Source organism: Kryptolebias marmoratus, linkage group LG4, assembly GCF_001649575.2.
Source record: "Kryptolebias marmoratus isolate JLee-2015 linkage group LG4, ASM164957v2, whole genome shotgun sequence".
In the NCBI taxonomy this organism is placed as follows: Eukaryota; Metazoa; Chordata; class Actinopteri; order Cyprinodontiformes; family Rivulidae; genus Kryptolebias; species Kryptolebias marmoratus.
In genome coordinates, this window is record NC_051433.1 from 26,103,679 (window position 1) to 26,120,624 (window position 16,946).

General features: G+C 38.6%; 3 protein-coding genes across 3 annotated transcripts in view; 2 read left to right on the top strand and 1 right to left on the bottom strand.

Moving 5' to 3' along the window:
• LOC108251007 (bactericidal permeability-increasing protein) overlaps positions 1–1,063 on the top strand; it is a 10,732-nt gene extending 9,669 nt beyond the window's left edge. Inside the window, exons 14-15 of the mRNA XM_017441145.3 lie at positions 415–491; positions 589–1,063. Of these exons, the coding sequence (XP_017296634.1) occupies positions 415–491; positions 589–630 (119 nt within the window). The 3' untranslated portion in view covers positions 631–1,063. The remainder of the gene's footprint in view (positions 1–414; positions 492–588) is intronic.
• Positions 1,064–1,115: 52 nt separating this feature from the next.
• Positions 1,116–11,129, bottom strand: cdk5rap1 (CDK5 regulatory subunit associated protein 1). The gene is made up of 13 exons (XM_017441144.3): positions 10,267–11,129; positions 10,088–10,191; positions 9,970–10,004; positions 9,791–9,891; positions 9,510–9,720; positions 9,296–9,416; positions 7,300–7,530; positions 7,020–7,117; positions 6,858–6,913; positions 5,483–5,613; positions 5,227–5,376; positions 3,325–3,459; positions 1,116–1,462 (listed from the first exon to the last, which is right to left on the bottom strand). Exons 1-13 carry the CDS (start codon positions 10,514–10,516, stop codon positions 1,370–1,372), a joined length of 1,716 nt encoding a protein of 571 aa, XP_017296633.1. The 5' UTR covers positions 10,517–11,129; the 3' UTR covers positions 1,116–1,369.
• A 3,369-nt stretch (positions 11,130–14,498) lies between these two features.
• Positions 14,499–16,946, top strand: part of ghrh (growth hormone releasing hormone) — a 2,938-nt gene continuing 490 nt past the window's right edge. The window contains exons 1-4 of the mRNA XM_017441143.3: positions 14,499–14,613; positions 14,829–14,934; positions 15,601–15,705; positions 16,805–16,909. Of these exons, the coding sequence (XP_017296632.1) occupies positions 14,855–14,934; positions 15,601–15,705; positions 16,805–16,909 (290 nt within the window). The 5' untranslated portion in view covers positions 14,499–14,613; positions 14,829–14,854. The remainder of the gene's footprint in view (positions 14,614–14,828; positions 14,935–15,600; positions 15,706–16,804; positions 16,910–16,946) is intronic.

A 16,946-nucleotide genomic window follows, 5' to 3' on the forward strand; every position in this document is an offset into this window, starting at 1 on the left:
AATCATCAAAATTAAATGAAATAAACATTTGAAATATGAGTTTGTATGTAATGTATGAATATAATATACAAGTTTCACTTTTTAAATGGAATTACTGAAATCAATCTACTTTTTCATGATATTCTAATTTTATGACCAGCACCTGTATATGTGGTTTTGGTTAGGCATTACTTTGGTAACATCTGTCCAAAGGAGGCTTTTGTCCAGAAGTCTTGTGGGTCATTCAGATGAAATCAGGAAATCAGGTCTGAATGGCAGCTAGCATTTTATAACACACGAACGGATGTTTTAAAAGTCTTTAATCTGTACTCAGTACATCTGTGCAACTTGTTTTCATGACTTACAGTCAACTTGTGTCTATAGCTGTATACTTTTGTAATTGTTTGACCTAAATTGATCAATTTCCTTTCACAGTTCAACTTGCTAAGGGGTACCCACTTCCTGCCTTAGGAAAGATACAGCTTGTGAACCCCCAACTTCAAATCCTGAAGGTAAGAGATGTGATAGTTTTTGCTAAACTGTCAAAAATGTTTGTAAGAGCTGATGTGAAAATATCCCATTTCTGATAATCCTTTTTTTTCCTTTCAGGACTACATGCTGATCGGTACAGATGTTCAGCTCACAGGTTGAACTGTGCAACTCCTGGAGAAAGCCACGCTAAAGGCACGATTACAGGACGAAAAACTACCCGTGTTCAGCTATTTCAATGAAAAGATTTAGGAACTTGATTTTCATAATCTGAGATGTTATTAGTTGTTGTTTTATATATTTTTGATTTTCTGTAAATGGTACCAGTTTTTTAATATGCACTGTAAATTGTGGATGAAGACAGTGTTATTGTTGTCCTTTAATGACAGGAGACATTTTGCAGCATGAGGCTTTACTACGCTCACCTTTTTAGAAACAGCCCACTGCTTCTAAAGCACATCACAGCACTTTTAGCTGCTGACTTGAGCTAAATATTTTCCAGGTTTTTGACTGCGTGGACTGATTCTGTAAATGTGCTGATCTGCTACCTTTTGCCTGTGGCCTGAAGAATCCTATTAAAATGCTAAAACATCAATCAAACATCTCTGTTTCACACAAATAATCAGTCACAGTCAATTCTTATGAACAAATTCTTTTATATAAGGATGCTAGCAGTAACATGCATATACTTGGTGGTAACAGTATAAAAATGTTTGACTGAACTTTTCAGAGCTAATTACAGCAAAAGATTTTCATAAACATAATTTCTTTGACAATGGTTATTTTTTGTTTTAAAATCCACTCAAGAAAATAAATACCAGTGCACTTTTTCCTCTCTATCATGTGGTGTCACTTGTGTCCATCCTCGCTGAGTTTCCTGAAGCCTCTTCCACCAGGCTGGTCAGCATGTGGCGTCTCTGTGTGTCGCTGCTCCTATCAGGGAGCTCTGGCTGAGAGCTCGGCCTCTCAGGGTCTGAGAGTTGGCTGATAATATCTGCACCAGAAACACGGGACATCAGAGACTGAGCGGCTGAATGCAGCAGAGAAAAACAATGGAACCAAGACTAATAAAACTTGTATGGTTTACTAGAGTAATATTAGCACTGGCTGTTAGATGGTATTGTTTTTAAATTATTAGAAAATTGTCCTTTTTATAGTAAGTTCATTATCAACCGCTGCCAAAGGTGAAGCACAGATAATGTTTATGTCATTGTCTGTGCAGGTGTTTGTCTATAATGTTAGCAAAATATTTCACGAACCACTAAGGAGATTTTAAATAATCTTTCAGAAAGTAATTATCGGATATACATCAAAAACTGATTACAACCCAATTCAAAATGGCTGCCATAGCTAATCAACCTTAGCAAGCACAAAAATAGCTATACATCTGGCAAGATTTTACAATTTGCAGAGATTGCACACAACATCACTTACAAGATTTGTCCAAAACAGTTATAACTTTGTCCTGTATCGATATAAAATAATCTTAGTTTAAAACTCTGACATGAATGCTGGTGGGTGATATGCATTTATTCAGGAAATGCTAGACCTTTACTTTATTTATCACTTTTGCTAGATAGAAATTGCAAAGTGTGTTACATTGTAACACAAAACACTATACATAAAAAAGATAGTAGGAAGACATTTTCAAAAACAAATCAGCATAAAAATCTTAACTAAAATCTTAACTCTGAATAAAAAACAGCTTCAGACGCTTTTAAAGGAATTCCCACAGTCAATACAATATAAAAAACTTATACTTATACTTATATAACTTATACTTGACTTATACAGCCACAAACCTGATTAATGGACCCATACTGTCAGGGGCACTGATCAGACATCAGAGGTTTTTTGAAGATAGGTTTTCTTTAAACTAATTCTTAAAGTCTGACAGGCATTCCAGTAAATCTGACCATTCAAAAATATCTATATGGTAAAATATATTAAATTTATTAATAATTTGATGAAGAGATCCGAATATATAGATTTTGTAGTTTATACTGTAGTGCATCATGGAAATATAACTATTTCACATAAAGTTTTGGTGAACAGCGCATCAATCTGGACAAACAGTGAGATTTTTACCACTTCTAATCAGCCTGAGTGTTCAGTTGGTGATGAAACCTAAACTGAGAGTTTACTGATTAGAAATATGGGAAGTAGAGCAAAGTGTGTGTGTGTGTCTGAAACAGCTACTGCTGAGTGTTAACAGAGGAGCTCCACCTGGTGTCAAAAGCTGTTCAAGGTAAACATATTGCAGCAAGCTGAGACATGTGGGGGATAGAGGGGTCACTTTAACCACAGACTGTTTCATGCAGCTGTGTGGAAACCATCAACACACACTCATCGGCCTCTTTATTAGGTCTTATGTCTTATGTTGAGAAATGACAGAGCTGTAGTCGTTTTAGTCAAACCTTGAAAATAATGTAATGTGCGATCTCAGGCAATATTGCAAATTGTCACGCTCAGAGTGTGTGTGTTGTGAATGACTCGGATACTACCACATTAATATTTAAGTCTAAACTGAGTGAATTATAGCCCTTTTCTGTACTTTCTAAGGTAAAGTAGCTTTGTCAGCCATCTTCAATTGGGTTGGCTTTCAAAGTTAATCAGTTGTAGATGGACACTCAATGTTTATTTCCTGAATGTTTCAATAAAATTTGTCCAGTGGTTCATGAAACACACACACACACACACACAGATACGGGCAAACACATCATTGTCTGCATTTTGGTTTTCCCAGCGGGCGATATTAGCATCGGCCATAAAAATCCAACTGTTTTTTAAAGACTTATTAAGGGTGCTTGTGATTAAAAATGTATCCACTGGGTGTAGGTCTGAATCTCACCCTACCTTGACCAGCACATAGTGTCCAGCACTGATTGGTGCAGAGCTGCATATGGTGCGCTGAACGTCGTCTTTAGAGAAAATCACTTTGATGTTGCCGTCTGTTCTCCCACACAGGTCCTCAGCAGATCTTTTACTTTCCTTAATAAAAATGGAAACCAGGAGTTGAACAGTGTTGCCTGGTAACAGGTCAAAGTAACCCGGGACTGGTACCGAACTGCTGGTTTTGCACACGATGAGCCATGCTATAAAATTACTATTTCAATTTCTTTACTTCTAAAGGAAATAATGAAGTTTATATCTCCATCACCCTCAATTCAGTGCGGCTGAACAGAGTGCAGAGTACCTCATGTCCATCTGTAGTCATGACCTATGATGAATGTGAACAGAAAACAGAAACTGGGACATTTGATCCCGTTTGTCTTTAAAAAAAAACTTGGTTTAAAACAACAGAGGAGTGTCCCCCTCCATATGGGAAACATTCACACATACAGAGCATCTACACTTACAATATTTACCCCCTTTTAACCTTATCTTGTTCATACAAAGTGCTCTTCAATGGTTTCATTTCCACAAACACTCATCCGGTGTTAGTAGCTATAAAACGGTTCTCTGCATATGCCAGGGGTTCTCACACTATATTTAGAAAGGTCCAAATTTGATTTTTAGATAAGGTCAAAGGTCCAAAATAACTAGCAATGAGCAAATCCTTTTTTAATAAATTTCAAATAAAAAGAAGTTCATCATTAGGATCCCCAACAAACTAAACCTGACAGACTTAAGGAAAATCAGAGGAGGCTAAAACTCAGAAAAGATCTAACTCAGCATTAAACATTTCAGCTTTTAGACTCTAATCGTGACTTTTACTTCCATATCTTCTTTAAAACATCTACTTTTTTAAATCAGTTGAACAAAATGTACACTTAGGTGATTTATTGTAATCTATACCAACAATAAAGATGGGAAAGCAGAACATTAAAACAGAGAAAGTATGTGGAAAATATTCTTGTGGACAGAACAACAAGCCTTGATTTTCAAACCCCGGCCTCACAGGTTGAAGGTCCCACAAACTCAGAATTCAGTGAGACCGCAGCTGAAAATTTCCCTATTTCCTGCGCAATTTTGAATCGCAAACTAGTCTCCAACAGTCGAAGCCCAGTGAAATATTACTTTCATGGACACCGGCTGGCTCCAAGTTTACCCATAATGCACAGCACCATGTTCAGCAAAGAACAAGCCCAGCACATCACCACAAACACCATACAAACTGTCAAACACTGGGTTGAGTTCAAAGGTTAATCGGTTGTAGATGTACAGCCAATAATTACTTTCCGAGACTTTCACTCAAGTCCAGAACTCACCTGCAAACCAAATTATTCTTGAGTTCAAAGTGAGGCAGTATGCCGACAGCTGAAGCTTTGACCAAACTGAGCAACAGAACAATTATCCCAAAGACAGCAGCTAATCTACAACAGAACGGCTCAAAGAGCAAAGAATCAAGGTGCTGCAACGGTCTAATCAAAGTCCAAACCTCAACCTGATTGAAAAGCTGGAGTGAACCTTAAGAGAGTTGAGCAGAAACAAATGTCTGCACAACTCAATGAGCTGAAGCAATGCTGGAAAGAAGAGTGGGCCAAAATTTCTCCACAACAATGTGACAGTCTGATAAAGTCCTACAGAAAACTATTACTGAGCACTGATGCTGCTAAAGGAGGTTGTTCAAGCTGCTGGATCAGGGCTACACTTGGGTTTTTTTATATTTTGGGCTAAGTTTTCTTTAATAAATAATGGCCTGGTGGAATTTGTTGTGTGTTTTTGTAAATTTAATATTAGATTTGAGTAAGGGAACAGTTATGTTGCTAGTTTGACAACATTGTCATTGTCGTCCCAATGCAGTAGTGTACTTACTCCCTCTACCAGCACCAGCTGTGTACTGCCAATCAGAGCGGCGTTGATCCTGGCCGCTTCCTCTCTGAACACATTGATGCACTCCTCCAGTCTCCTCTGTTTCACAGCTGCTGGCACGTCGTCCTGTAGCCAGTGGAAGGCGTGGGTCTTCTAAATGTGGTCAACATAAAAAGCATGTCTTTAACAGCTCTGCAGCAAAAAAAAAAAAAAAAAAAACTGCTTGTTTTTTGTGTTATGACATTTAAGAGGACGTCACCTTTCGCATACTGTAGGCAAAAAGGAATCCCACGTTGTAGCCCACCTCTCTGATCAGTGAGAGAGTCTGCTGATGGTCGTCCTCCGTCTCGCAACAGAAGCCTGAGATGAAGTCACTGCTGAGGCTCACATCTGACACGTACACATGAACGCTTTTAAGTCAACTGTACAGAGGGGTTCAAAATTCACCTAAAAAGAAAAACAAAGTCCTCCCAGACTTGATCACAAATTGAACGTGACTGGAAGCTTGAGGTAAAATTCAGTTGTGAGAAAGTATTTGCACCCTTACAGACTTCGTGTTTTTGTCTTTTTGTCACACTTTTGAATTAAAAGGCAGAAATTTGGCAGTGGTGAAAGAGGAAGCTGCATCTGTCACAAAACATGTTTTTAAATGTAAAGTATTGAAAAAATTCTTGTTTCACTCCGCTGTACAGGTGTAAATACTATCAAACTTTGCTCCATATTCAACAAGTCATAACAAAATACAATTGAACAGCCAACCATCTCCTGCATTGACTTTGGAAAGTAAAAATACTTAAACTCTACTTTTAAAATTATACTGGCACCTTCTTAAAATACCAAAACAGCAACCGGCCCTGCCATGTTGGATGCCGCGGTTATGACGCAAAGGCGCAAGTCGATAACGTAACCTGTACTGTCCCAATTCTCCAATTTTTGCATGCTTGTGACCTGTGCACACAAACCCTTCTGTACACTTTGACTGAGTACACGCCTCATAGAGGGGCGTAGGGTGTAGTGAGAGTATTGGGACCGGGCCATACTCTGCTACACTGACCTACTGTTTCCTCTTCTCTCACTTTCTCTGCCCGCACAGACAAAAACAATTGTCTTAATTACCTTTGGGTTCTATTACAGACTCAAGTAAGACTACACATACTTGTAATAATATGTCACAGAGAAAAAACAAGTAACTCAAACTTGTGTCAGTCAAGCAGAAGAGAAGTACAATGTTGCACACTTGTGATTTCTGATTAACAAGTGAAAAATGTCTGAAATTGTGTAGTTCTGGAAAATGTAATAAAAACTTGCCTAATGAAAATGTTCTGTAAAGGCAGATGACAGCATGAGTTATGATAACTTCAGCCAGCCAGTGTTTTTATTTTTCTTAGTGAATAAAAAAGTTTTTGTAAAAAAAAAAAAAAAAAGTATTTATTTATGAACTTTTCTGTGTGTTCCTCAGGTGGACAGCATACATACTGAGACTTTTTAATAGATGGCAATGTATTGCATGATGCAATAGTGTCTACTTTAGTGGTCTATGCACATAAAAACCCATACATATACAAGAAAATGGCTTTGAAAGAGCTGTCCACTGCAGTGACCACTATGCATGAAAGAGGATTTTACTTGCCTACCTGGGATGATTTGCCTGATGTTCCTTACAAGATCAAGGTAGGCTTCCCTGGTATAACTGAACAGTTAAGGAAAACACACAATGTCAGAACAAAAATTTGTATTTTAAAACATTTGTCAACGCATGTCGTTGGCACAAATCATTGTGAATAATAGTCTCTTACCCACGGCGCATGGCTTTGAGGACCTGGCTGCTTCCACTTTGGGCTGGAAGGTGGATCTGCTTACAAACGTTCCTTCGCTCTGCAATCAGATGCAAAACCTGGAAACAACAACACACCAACCGGGTCAGGACTCCTTAAATATAAACCAAGTGGCATCATTAGCACCACAGAGACTGGGATTTATTTGTAAATTACTTGTTTTTCAGTCTTACACAACCAAACAAACAGAGCATGAAGACGTTCACACATTTACAGTAACACCCACGCCCGCGTACTGCACCTCATCAGGGAAATCCTTTGGGTGAGGAGAAGTGAATCTGATCCTCATGTCAAGATCAACACGTGACACTCTGTCCAGCAGGTCGGAGAAGCGCAGACCCCCTTGTTTGGCCTGGTAGATGGTGTTAAAGCCACGGCTCAGCTTGGTCTGCTCTGAGCCGCAGAACTGTACTTCGGATGTGTCCCGATAGCTGTTCACATTCTGACCCAGCAATGTCACCTCCTTCACTCCCTGACACACACATACACACACGGCAGACAACATGCATGAATTCCTCTCTGAGAAATCAAAGGAATACTCCACCAATTTACTAAATCAAACCACAAAACACTGAGCAGCAGCTACAGGCCTGAGAGCAGAAACTGGAACTAGAGAAATAGTAATTTCTGTGAAAAAGCAGTGTGAACGCTGAGCGCTGATTGACTTTGCTGAAGAAGCTGAAACTGAGTTGTTAAAGCTCAAAGAGGCAGAGCACTCGCTAAAAAACCAAAAGTAGCAAAAAGCTGCAGGTATCAAAATGCTAGCTAAAAGCTAAATGTAGCAAAAGGTTAGCTAAAAGCAGTTAAAGAAAATAAAAAACAGAAGCAGATTTCAAAGAATTTTTGATGGAATTGAAGAGTGTATTTTTATGAGGAAAATCTTTGTTAATAAAGTGAAAAGTTTTGAAAAATACAAACATTACAAAAACCAAAAGTAAAAAAAATTCCAAGTACCCATCTCATGAATGAGCTGAATGCTTTGATATATGAATACAGAACAATGTATGAAGAAGTAGTTAGACTGCAAAAACATAGTTTAAAAAAATATATATAACGATGTGAATTTAAGTTAATGGAGCTGCACATTTTAAATAGCACTTTTACAGATCTATCTATTACTCTTGACAATAATATATGCAATCAGCACTATGGAAGGTTGTTTTTTTTCACTTGTGTTTTCGTAGAAAATCATAGTTATAGTATAATCTATTCAGATTTTGTAAGCCATAACACAAAAAATATTAAAACTGTGGTAACCAATGTCTTTTTTTATGATAGTGTGCCACTAAGAAGGGAAAAAAAAAAGTTGATGAAAGGATTTATTTTTTGGCATTTTTTTTTTGTTTTGATAATAAAGTTGAAATGATGAGGACAAAGACAAAACAGTGTTTCAAGACTGAGCCTGAAGACACAAACATTGTGTTCCTGAACTCGACAGTACTCCGTTTGTTCTGGGGTTTATTGTTGTAGCCGAGGGTTATGGGGACACTTTTTCTAAAACCAGTGTTTATTATTGCCACAGCGTCGTCACTCACAACAGCAGAACTTCCTTCAGTCCTTCACAATAAGAGCCTCAAACAGAAGCTCTCAAATCATCTGAGGCTTACTTTATCATCACTGTTCTCCTGGAAAACTCATACTGCTGCATCAATCGCTAGAAATTTTAATTTAATACAGGTTGTGTGCACCTTCAGATGCAAGTTACAGTCTGTGTGCTACAAGCGTTTTCTTATTACAATTAATTAATTATTCCAACCAATTTGGAAGAATAAAGTCACTATAAAAACATAAATCTTTGCAATAATTAATAATGGTTTGGTTTTTATACTCCTTTTAATCTCAAAAGAACTTTATTTACACCATTTTCATTTTATTTTTGAAATACTATTTCCACATTTTACCTCTAGTCCATTTAATTAAAAATTTAAAAATCAACCGTTACAAGATTACAGTTACAATTTATCTAAATAAAATAGTTTTGTGGGATTTTTTTAAGCTTTTCTACAATAAAAGAAACAGCTTAATGGTCATTATTTTGTATATTTCACCAGGAACTGCATGACTTTGTAGAGAAGATATTTTTAAGAATAAAATAATTTGTGATTTTGTATTTTGCCTTGTGCATTTCATATACACGTACTTTGCTTTTTTCTGTGAGACAAACACTTTAATATCAAACTTTTAAATGGAGCAGTGAGACAGTGCCTTGCTGGCCCAAGTGTTGGATGATGACGTACCTGGTCAGAGAGCATACGAACTTCCTCGAGGATGGAGCTGGCCGGTCGACTCCTCTCTCTGCCTCTGGTGAAGGGAACGATGCAATAACTGCACATGTTGTCACAGCCACGCATGATGGACCTGCCGGCACGCCACAGAAACTTGCACAGTTAGAAAGACGTGTGCAGGGTGATGAGCGCCCTGCGAAGTCGCAAAACCCTGCAAAGAACTTACACAAAGGCGCTGTGACCCTGCGGAGCACGGTGAACAGGCATGACGTCGGCGTAGGTCTCCTCTAGAGACAGCAGAACGTTGCTGGCTTGTTGGCCTCCGTCGGCTACGGTTAAAAGGCGAGGAAGGTCCCGGTAAGCATCTGGACCAGCAAGGACATCCACCAGCTTCTCCTTTTCTAAAAGCTTTGTCTTCAGCCTCTCTGCCATGCAGCCTGAAGAGACACATTCATTACTGTACTGTTATAATCCTAATGAGACACGCACGCGTCCGCATTATCTTACCCAAAACGCCAATTTTTATTGATGAGTTTGTTGCTAATCGTTTCTTCTTCATAGCTGTAAGTTGTTGCAATCTGTTCCAAATTGTTTGTTCGGCCTTTTCTCTGTTGAGAAACAATTTACAGGTAATTAAGTTGTACGACTGATAGGGGTGGACTGTGAAGTTCGTTGAATGAGCTGACCTTATGGAACAGGTTACCAGAAGGACAACATCTGCCTGCAAACACAAAACGACCCCAGGTTACCTTGTGGTGTTAGACTTTAAAACCTATGATTGAAACAAGCCAAGTTCAGCTGTACCTCACTTAAAGAAGCTGTGCGCTGATAGCCCTTCTTCTGAAGAATGGACCAGGCTATCTCTGTGTCGTTTACATTCATCTGACATCCATAGGTTTCAAAATACACTGCAACGAGGCAGGAACACACATAAGTATTTTTACATTTAACTTTGCAGCTAGCTCTGGGCAATGCACACCGACCTTTCCTGGAGTTCCCCATCTCCAAGTCTCCAGAAAGATACCCATGTTCTTCAATCTGTTCTCCAGCTACAGGCAGAGGCGCAGAAACTCCTTTAGCAAAATCTTTCAAACTTGGACCGCATGCTAGCCGGGTCTTGAAGCTGTCGGATACAGCTGTCCTCTTTTGACTTGAGCTGGTTGGGACGTTAAAAGTAAGTCTGGGAATACGGAGCCAGTGTTTGGGGACGCTTAAGGACTTCAGAGTTCTCATGCTAGCTTAGCTACTACGGCTCAGAGGTTTCCTGTAAAACTCCAGATATTCACACATTTACTTCAATTGTCCAGTTTTTAGTACTGTTTGAAACTGGGAACTCTAATAAAGCTCTTGTACGATAAAACATAAAATCCAATCAACACAAACGCAAGCAACGAAGAGTAAATGTCATTCGACGTCATGAGGTAGGGAGAGCCAAAGATGTTTGACATCAAGCGAAGTATCAGCCTGCAAAGATTCTAGCTGTTCCAGACCCATTTAACAATTCAAAAATAAAAAAATAAAATTGCAAAATTCAAGTTGGTTTAGATCATGAAGCAAAACGTTTGACTATAATTTACAACCACGCATAAACAACTTCTGGGGGAATTATTTTAGCGATGATTAAGGGCACACAACAGAGAGGCAGATATGGTTCTATCTCGTTGTGGTCTATAAAACAAAATTATTTTAAAACTTGTATTTGCGATTATGTCAAAATCTCAATGCAGGGGTATACTCTAAGGATGACAACAAAACAAAACTGGTAGTTTACGAATCTGACCAGTGAGGAGCAAGATGTAAACTGAACAAGGCTAGTAGATCCTCCCCGTGTGCTTCATGTAAACTCTGTCCGTCTGTGTTTATGATCCGATCGGAACATCCGACTAAAATACACCATTCCGCACGACAAGTAAGGTATTGGTATTTCAGCTGGTACCAAAATAATTACATTTAAAGCTCAGAGGCAAGTTTCTTTTTAACAGTTGTTTGATATTTTTATAATCTGTATGCAATATGTGTTAAATAATTAAAATGTAAAATTAAAAACACACCTGCTAATAGAAATATATTATGATAATTTAAGTAGTAAAATTTTATCAATTTAATGTTTGCCTTTTTCGCCATAGTGTCCATTGTTTTAAAAGCACAGTCATCCTTTCATTCATCAGATCTGCAGATGCATGCAGATTTACATGAATGATGATTGTAGAAACCCTTAATATGTTGTGTTTAATATTACTATAGTTTTTTGTAAAATAATAATCATTCATTATTTTTATTTTATTACTGTCTGGTAATGTAAACTCTAAATTCTGAATTTGAACTCTTATAACAATGATTGTTACATTTGCTTTGAGATTTAGTTTATTGCCAAATAAATTGAATGAAGTGAGTGTCATGATTAGGTATAAAGGGAACATCCCCGGAAGGCTCAGTCGTTCACAAGCAAGAATAAGGCGAGGTTCACCACTTTGTGAACAACTGTGTGAGCAAAAAGTCCAACAGTTTAAGAACAACGTTTCTCAATGTACAACTGCAAGGAATTTCATCATCTACAGTCCATAATATCATCAAAAGATTCAGAGAATCTTGACAAATCTCTGCAAGTAAGCAACAAGGTAGAAAACCAACATTGAATGCCCATGACCTTTGACCCTTCAGGCAGCACTGCATTAAAAACCAACATCATTTTGTAACAGATATTACCACATAGGCTCAGGAACACTTCAGAAAACCATTGTCAGTGAACACAGTTCATCTCTACATCTACAAGTGCAAGTTAAAACTCTACCATGCAAAGAGAAAGCCATATATCAACAACACTCAGAAACGCTGCCAGCTTCTCTGAGCCCGAGCTCATCTGAGATGGACTGATGCAAAGTGGAAAATGTGGTCTGACAAGTCCACATTTCAAAGTGTTTTGGGAAATCATGGACGTTGTGTCCTCTGAGCCAAAGAGGAAAAGGACTGTCTGGATTGTTATCAGCGCAAAGTTCAAAAGCCAACCTCTCTGATGATATGGGGGTGTATTAGTGCCCATGGCATGAGTAACTCGAACATTTGTGAAGGCACCATTAATGCTGAAAGGTACATAAAGGTTTTGGAGCAACATTTGCTGCCATCCAAGCGACGTCTTTTTCAGGGACATCTCTGTTTATTTCAGCAAGACAATGCCAAGCCACATTCTGCACGTGTTCCAACAGCGTGGCTTCAGAGTAAAAGAGTGTGGGTACTAGACTGGCCTACCTGCAGTTCAGACCTGTCTGCCATTGAAAATATGTGACGCATTATGAAGCGCAAAATATGACAACGGAGAGCCTGGACTGTTCAGGGTTTCCCCCAGTGTATTATAGGCCTGGCGGTCCACCAGGCTTTCCCCGCGCCGCCGCCAGGCTAAGTTTGTTTGTTTATTGTAAAATACATAGTTTTTTATACACATTTTTTTCCACCTGCGCCTCCACCGTGAGGTCATCGCGTGTTGATCACCGCGCAAGGGTGCGCGTGCCAACAGTGATGCAATCGCGCTGTCCCCGTCCCTGCGCGAAGACCCCGCTCTGTGTGTGGTCGTGCACCTCCCAATTTTTGTATCTTCGCGCGGAGCCCGCGCAACGCACTCCATTCAAAATGGATGATTTCAGTGCTCTAGCGGAGCTGGTTCACCTGTATCAGTATTTATATGATTCCTCTATGAGAGCTCACAAAGATAATCAAACGGTTCAAAACTCATGGAAGGAGATTACTGCTGCAGCCGATAAAAAGGAGTGTTCATAGACCACAATGGTCAGTTGAGCCAAAATTCTGCAAGTGGCTTTACATTACCGAATACTGTAAGCATGTTTTGCAGTGAAAATATTAATATGATGTAATTTATCCTTGTTTAACAGTAAAATGTTGCTATTACATTCAGCATTAGATATGCTCTGTTTTGTTTTGTTACATGTAGTGATCCAACATGCAACCTGTGCCACAAAAAGCACAGTACAGTACAGTATAGTACAGAGTCTGTCTATTTTTCTATTTCTATTTTGTTATTCAGTGGTCTTGACATGAGACGTGTATTGGTGCATTGTTTGCACTTTTTTCCATTTATGTTAATTTAACTTATTTGTAAATGTGACTTAAATTAGGATTCAAATTAGGTGCAAACAATTTGTATTTATTTTAATTGTTTTTTTGTTAAAAAAAAAAAGTATTTCAAAAGTGCTTTTTTGTAAAACTGTAGTTGTGTAAATATTTGACACAAATATCTTACAATATCACATAATAAATAGCCATATTTTCAACTTTCCTGTCAACTTTAATATTTTTTTTACTAAATGATGGTCAGCCGGCGATCGGCCACCTACCACTGGGCTGAGCCTCTTTTCTGGGGGAAACCCTACTGTTCAACAACTGAAGGTGTGCATCAAGCAAGAATGGGAAAGAATCCCACCTACAAAGCTTCAACAATTAGTGTCCTCAGTTCCCAAACACTTACTGAGTGTTGTTAAAAGGAAAGGTGATGTAACACAGTGGTAGACATGCCACTGTCCCAGCTGTTTTGGAACTTGTTGCAGGCATCAAATTCAAAATGAATGAATATTTGCAAAAAACAATAAAGTTTTTTCATTTGAACATTAGATATCTTGTCTTTGTACTATATCCAATTGAATAAAGGTTTAAAAGGATTTGCAAATCATTGTCTTCTGTTTTTACACAATGTCCCAACTTCATTGGATTTGGGGATGTAATTGTTTGAAAATGACTTTTCGATGTGCTTTAGCTTGATGGACAGCAACAGTTGCTGCTCAATGGTCATTGCTGATGCCTTTCCATCTCGGCATTGTGTTAGCACACACATGTGTGCCTCAGAGCAGCAAAATGACAGAACTCTAGTTTTTATAGAGGTGATCACACTGATGATGATCAGTTAATCAATACATTTGATTACTAAAGACCAGATCAAGCATGTTTAACATGCCTTTATACATAAAAACTGATTTGTGCTGTCTACAACAAAAAAGTCAAAGTAAATACATCTCATCTTTTGCTGATTTCTAGTTGGATAATAGGGATTTTGGACTGTGGCAACAGTGCAAACTTGAATCTAAATATGTCATATCCAAAGCCAGGGCAGCTCAGCTCAGAGGGGAGGGAGGCAGAGTGATGATGAGAGATGTGGGTGTGACTGGGAGGTCCAGGTTCAGTATAAACTGACCATGGATGCAGGGGAACAAGCAGCACCGCTCCTGTGTCTCTTTTGTCCTGTCTTTCCTGGCAGCAAGAAACGATGAGAGAGGCAGGCTCCGAGTAGAGGCACGGCAGGGACTCTCAAAGAGCGTAAAAACTAGGTAACTCTGTGAATACAAACACACACACCTACACATTGTATACATTTAGGAACAGCACTGCTAGGCTTTGTTATTTCACATCACAGCACACACATCTGCCTGCCTCAACTTTCTTTTATCTTCCTGTTGTGCGATGACGCTGGTGGTGGGAAACTGTGATTTCAGCATTTTTTTTTTCCTAATGTAATTTCTTTTCCTGTCATTTATTCTGATAGTCCACTCTTCTTCTGGACCGGCTGTGATGATGGGGAAAGCTGCGCTGCTGCTGTTTTGTTGCCTGGTCGTGTCTTTGTCAGGCTCGCCTCTCTACCCATCCATTAGGTAAGTCCGTAAAAAAAAAAAAAAAAATCAGAGCACTTTTTATGCCCGTTGGTTCAGATTTTTAGAAATCATGTGAAAGTTTTCATAACATTTTCTGACTGGTCTGCTAGGCTGTTTTTATAGATTAAAAGCAAAGGCAACATAAATACAACATCATAAAGTGATTTATTATTCCTTAGAAAAATTTTTAGACACTAGACATTTGAAAATTTGTAAATACATTTGTAAAAATTGATGTACTGCTTAAAAAAACCCAGAAAATACTGACTAACTGAAGGTTATTTTAACGTTTTTAGCCAGGTCATACACAATGCAAATGTAGTTTTGAACCTTTCATGACTTACTTTGCCTGTCATGGCTGTGTCCTCTGTACTTGTTATGCAAAGAGGGGTCAAGATGTCAGGATTCGTCACCATTTGGCATTGTTTCATTGACACGGCATCTTAATCACGCTGCCCTGCACTTGAGCTGCAGAATATGGTAATTTTACAAGGGCAAGAACATCTAAGGGCGGCTTTTACCATCTAACATCTATTATAATTACAGAAGTGCTGAACTTTAACAAAACTACTTGTGTTTGTGGAAAAAATGTGAATTTTTGAACCTACTGTTGTGGCATACTGGTGTGTTCAAAGGCATTTGTATGCAGAATGATATACTTTACAGGTTTGGACAGAGGGACACATCCATCCTCATGACATCGTCTATAAAGAATCCAGAAGTGCAGCTGGACAAGGACACACGTCCTCTGAGGGACAGAGCAGAGCTGCGGTGCGTATGTTTGTGTGGAAAAGGAGTTATATATCTATAATTCCATCATACTGGGATCATCTGCCTCCCACCTAGAGGAGTTTTCTTTAGTGATGCTTAATGTAAAGGTTCATTTAGTAAAATACATCCCAATTATTTACAACTTGTCCAAAAAGGTAAAATTATATAACAATTTTTGACCACTTTAAAATGTATTTTGAAACAATGAAACATATCTGAAAACTTTGATAAATAAAAGTAGCATTCCTTAAAGGAAATCCCTATTGTCCGCTTTCTTGCATGTCAAAGTTTTAAATAAAGATCTCCCCCAATTTGTTAGCACTCAAAGTATGTGTTGTGAAGGACACTCAGCTACTACCATAGTAAATTTTAGCTCAATGTTTGTGAAATTAAGTGAATTATAACCATTTTGGTGTTTTCTAAAGTCACTTGGCTGTAGTAATTATCTTGGACTGGGTTTACTCCAAAAGTTAATCAGCTGTAGATGTACATTCAGTGATAAGTTTCTGACAGTTTTATCAAAATCTGTCTAGTGCTTCACAAGATATTTTGCTAACAGACAGAATTGAATGTAACAGTTAATGGCAATGTTTCAAAAACAGATCTTGTGCATCTGTTAGCGCTCATTGTATGTATTGGAGATGATGCTCAGCTACAAACACACCAAGCTTTAGATTAAGATCTGTAAAACTGACTGAGTTGTAGCCATTTTTGTCTTTTGTAAGGTCAGTTGGCTTTGTCAGCCATCTTGAATCGGATTGACAACAAAAGATAATCAGCTGTAGATGTACATTGACTGCTTTAGTCCTGAAAGTTTCATTAAAAATCCTCTCCTGGTTCACAAGATATTTTGCTAACAGACAAACAAAAACAGGCAATTGAAGGACCACCCTCCTTTCATGGTGGCAAGTGATAATAATCAGAAATTACCTTTAAGTCTCAACTATTGATAGTAAACACTGGCCCTGTAGCATCTATGGTTAGATTACAGATTAACCTTACACCTGTTTGTTTGTTTGTTTTCACAGTAACTCTCCCTAGAGAGCTATAAAATCCTGCTGCTCATTAACTATACTGATGTGAACTGTTCTGGTTCTAGGTCCGAGCGCCACGCTGACGCCATCTTCACCAACAGCTACAGGAAGGTGCTGGGCCAAATCTCTGCCCGGAAGTTCCTTCAGACCATCATGGGGAAACGGTTGGGGTATGTCCCACCCCCAGCAAAGGGATCCCCCCCTCCC

Excerpts from the sequence above, each read along its gene's own strand:
- cdk5rap1 (XM_017441144.3), bottom strand. The coding sequence starts at position 10,516 with ATGAGAACTCTGAAGTCCTTAAGCGTCCCCAAACACTGGCTCCGTATT. Across the intron at positions 9,892-9,969 it reads CTGGTAACCTGTTCCATAAG|AGAAAAGGCCGAACAAACAA; the intron begins GTCAGCTCATTC and ends GTTTCTCAACAG. Across the intron at positions 7,118-7,299 it reads CAAAGGATTTCCCTGATGAG|GTTTTGCATCTGATTGCAGA; the intron begins GTGCAGTACGCG and ends TGTTGTTTCCAG.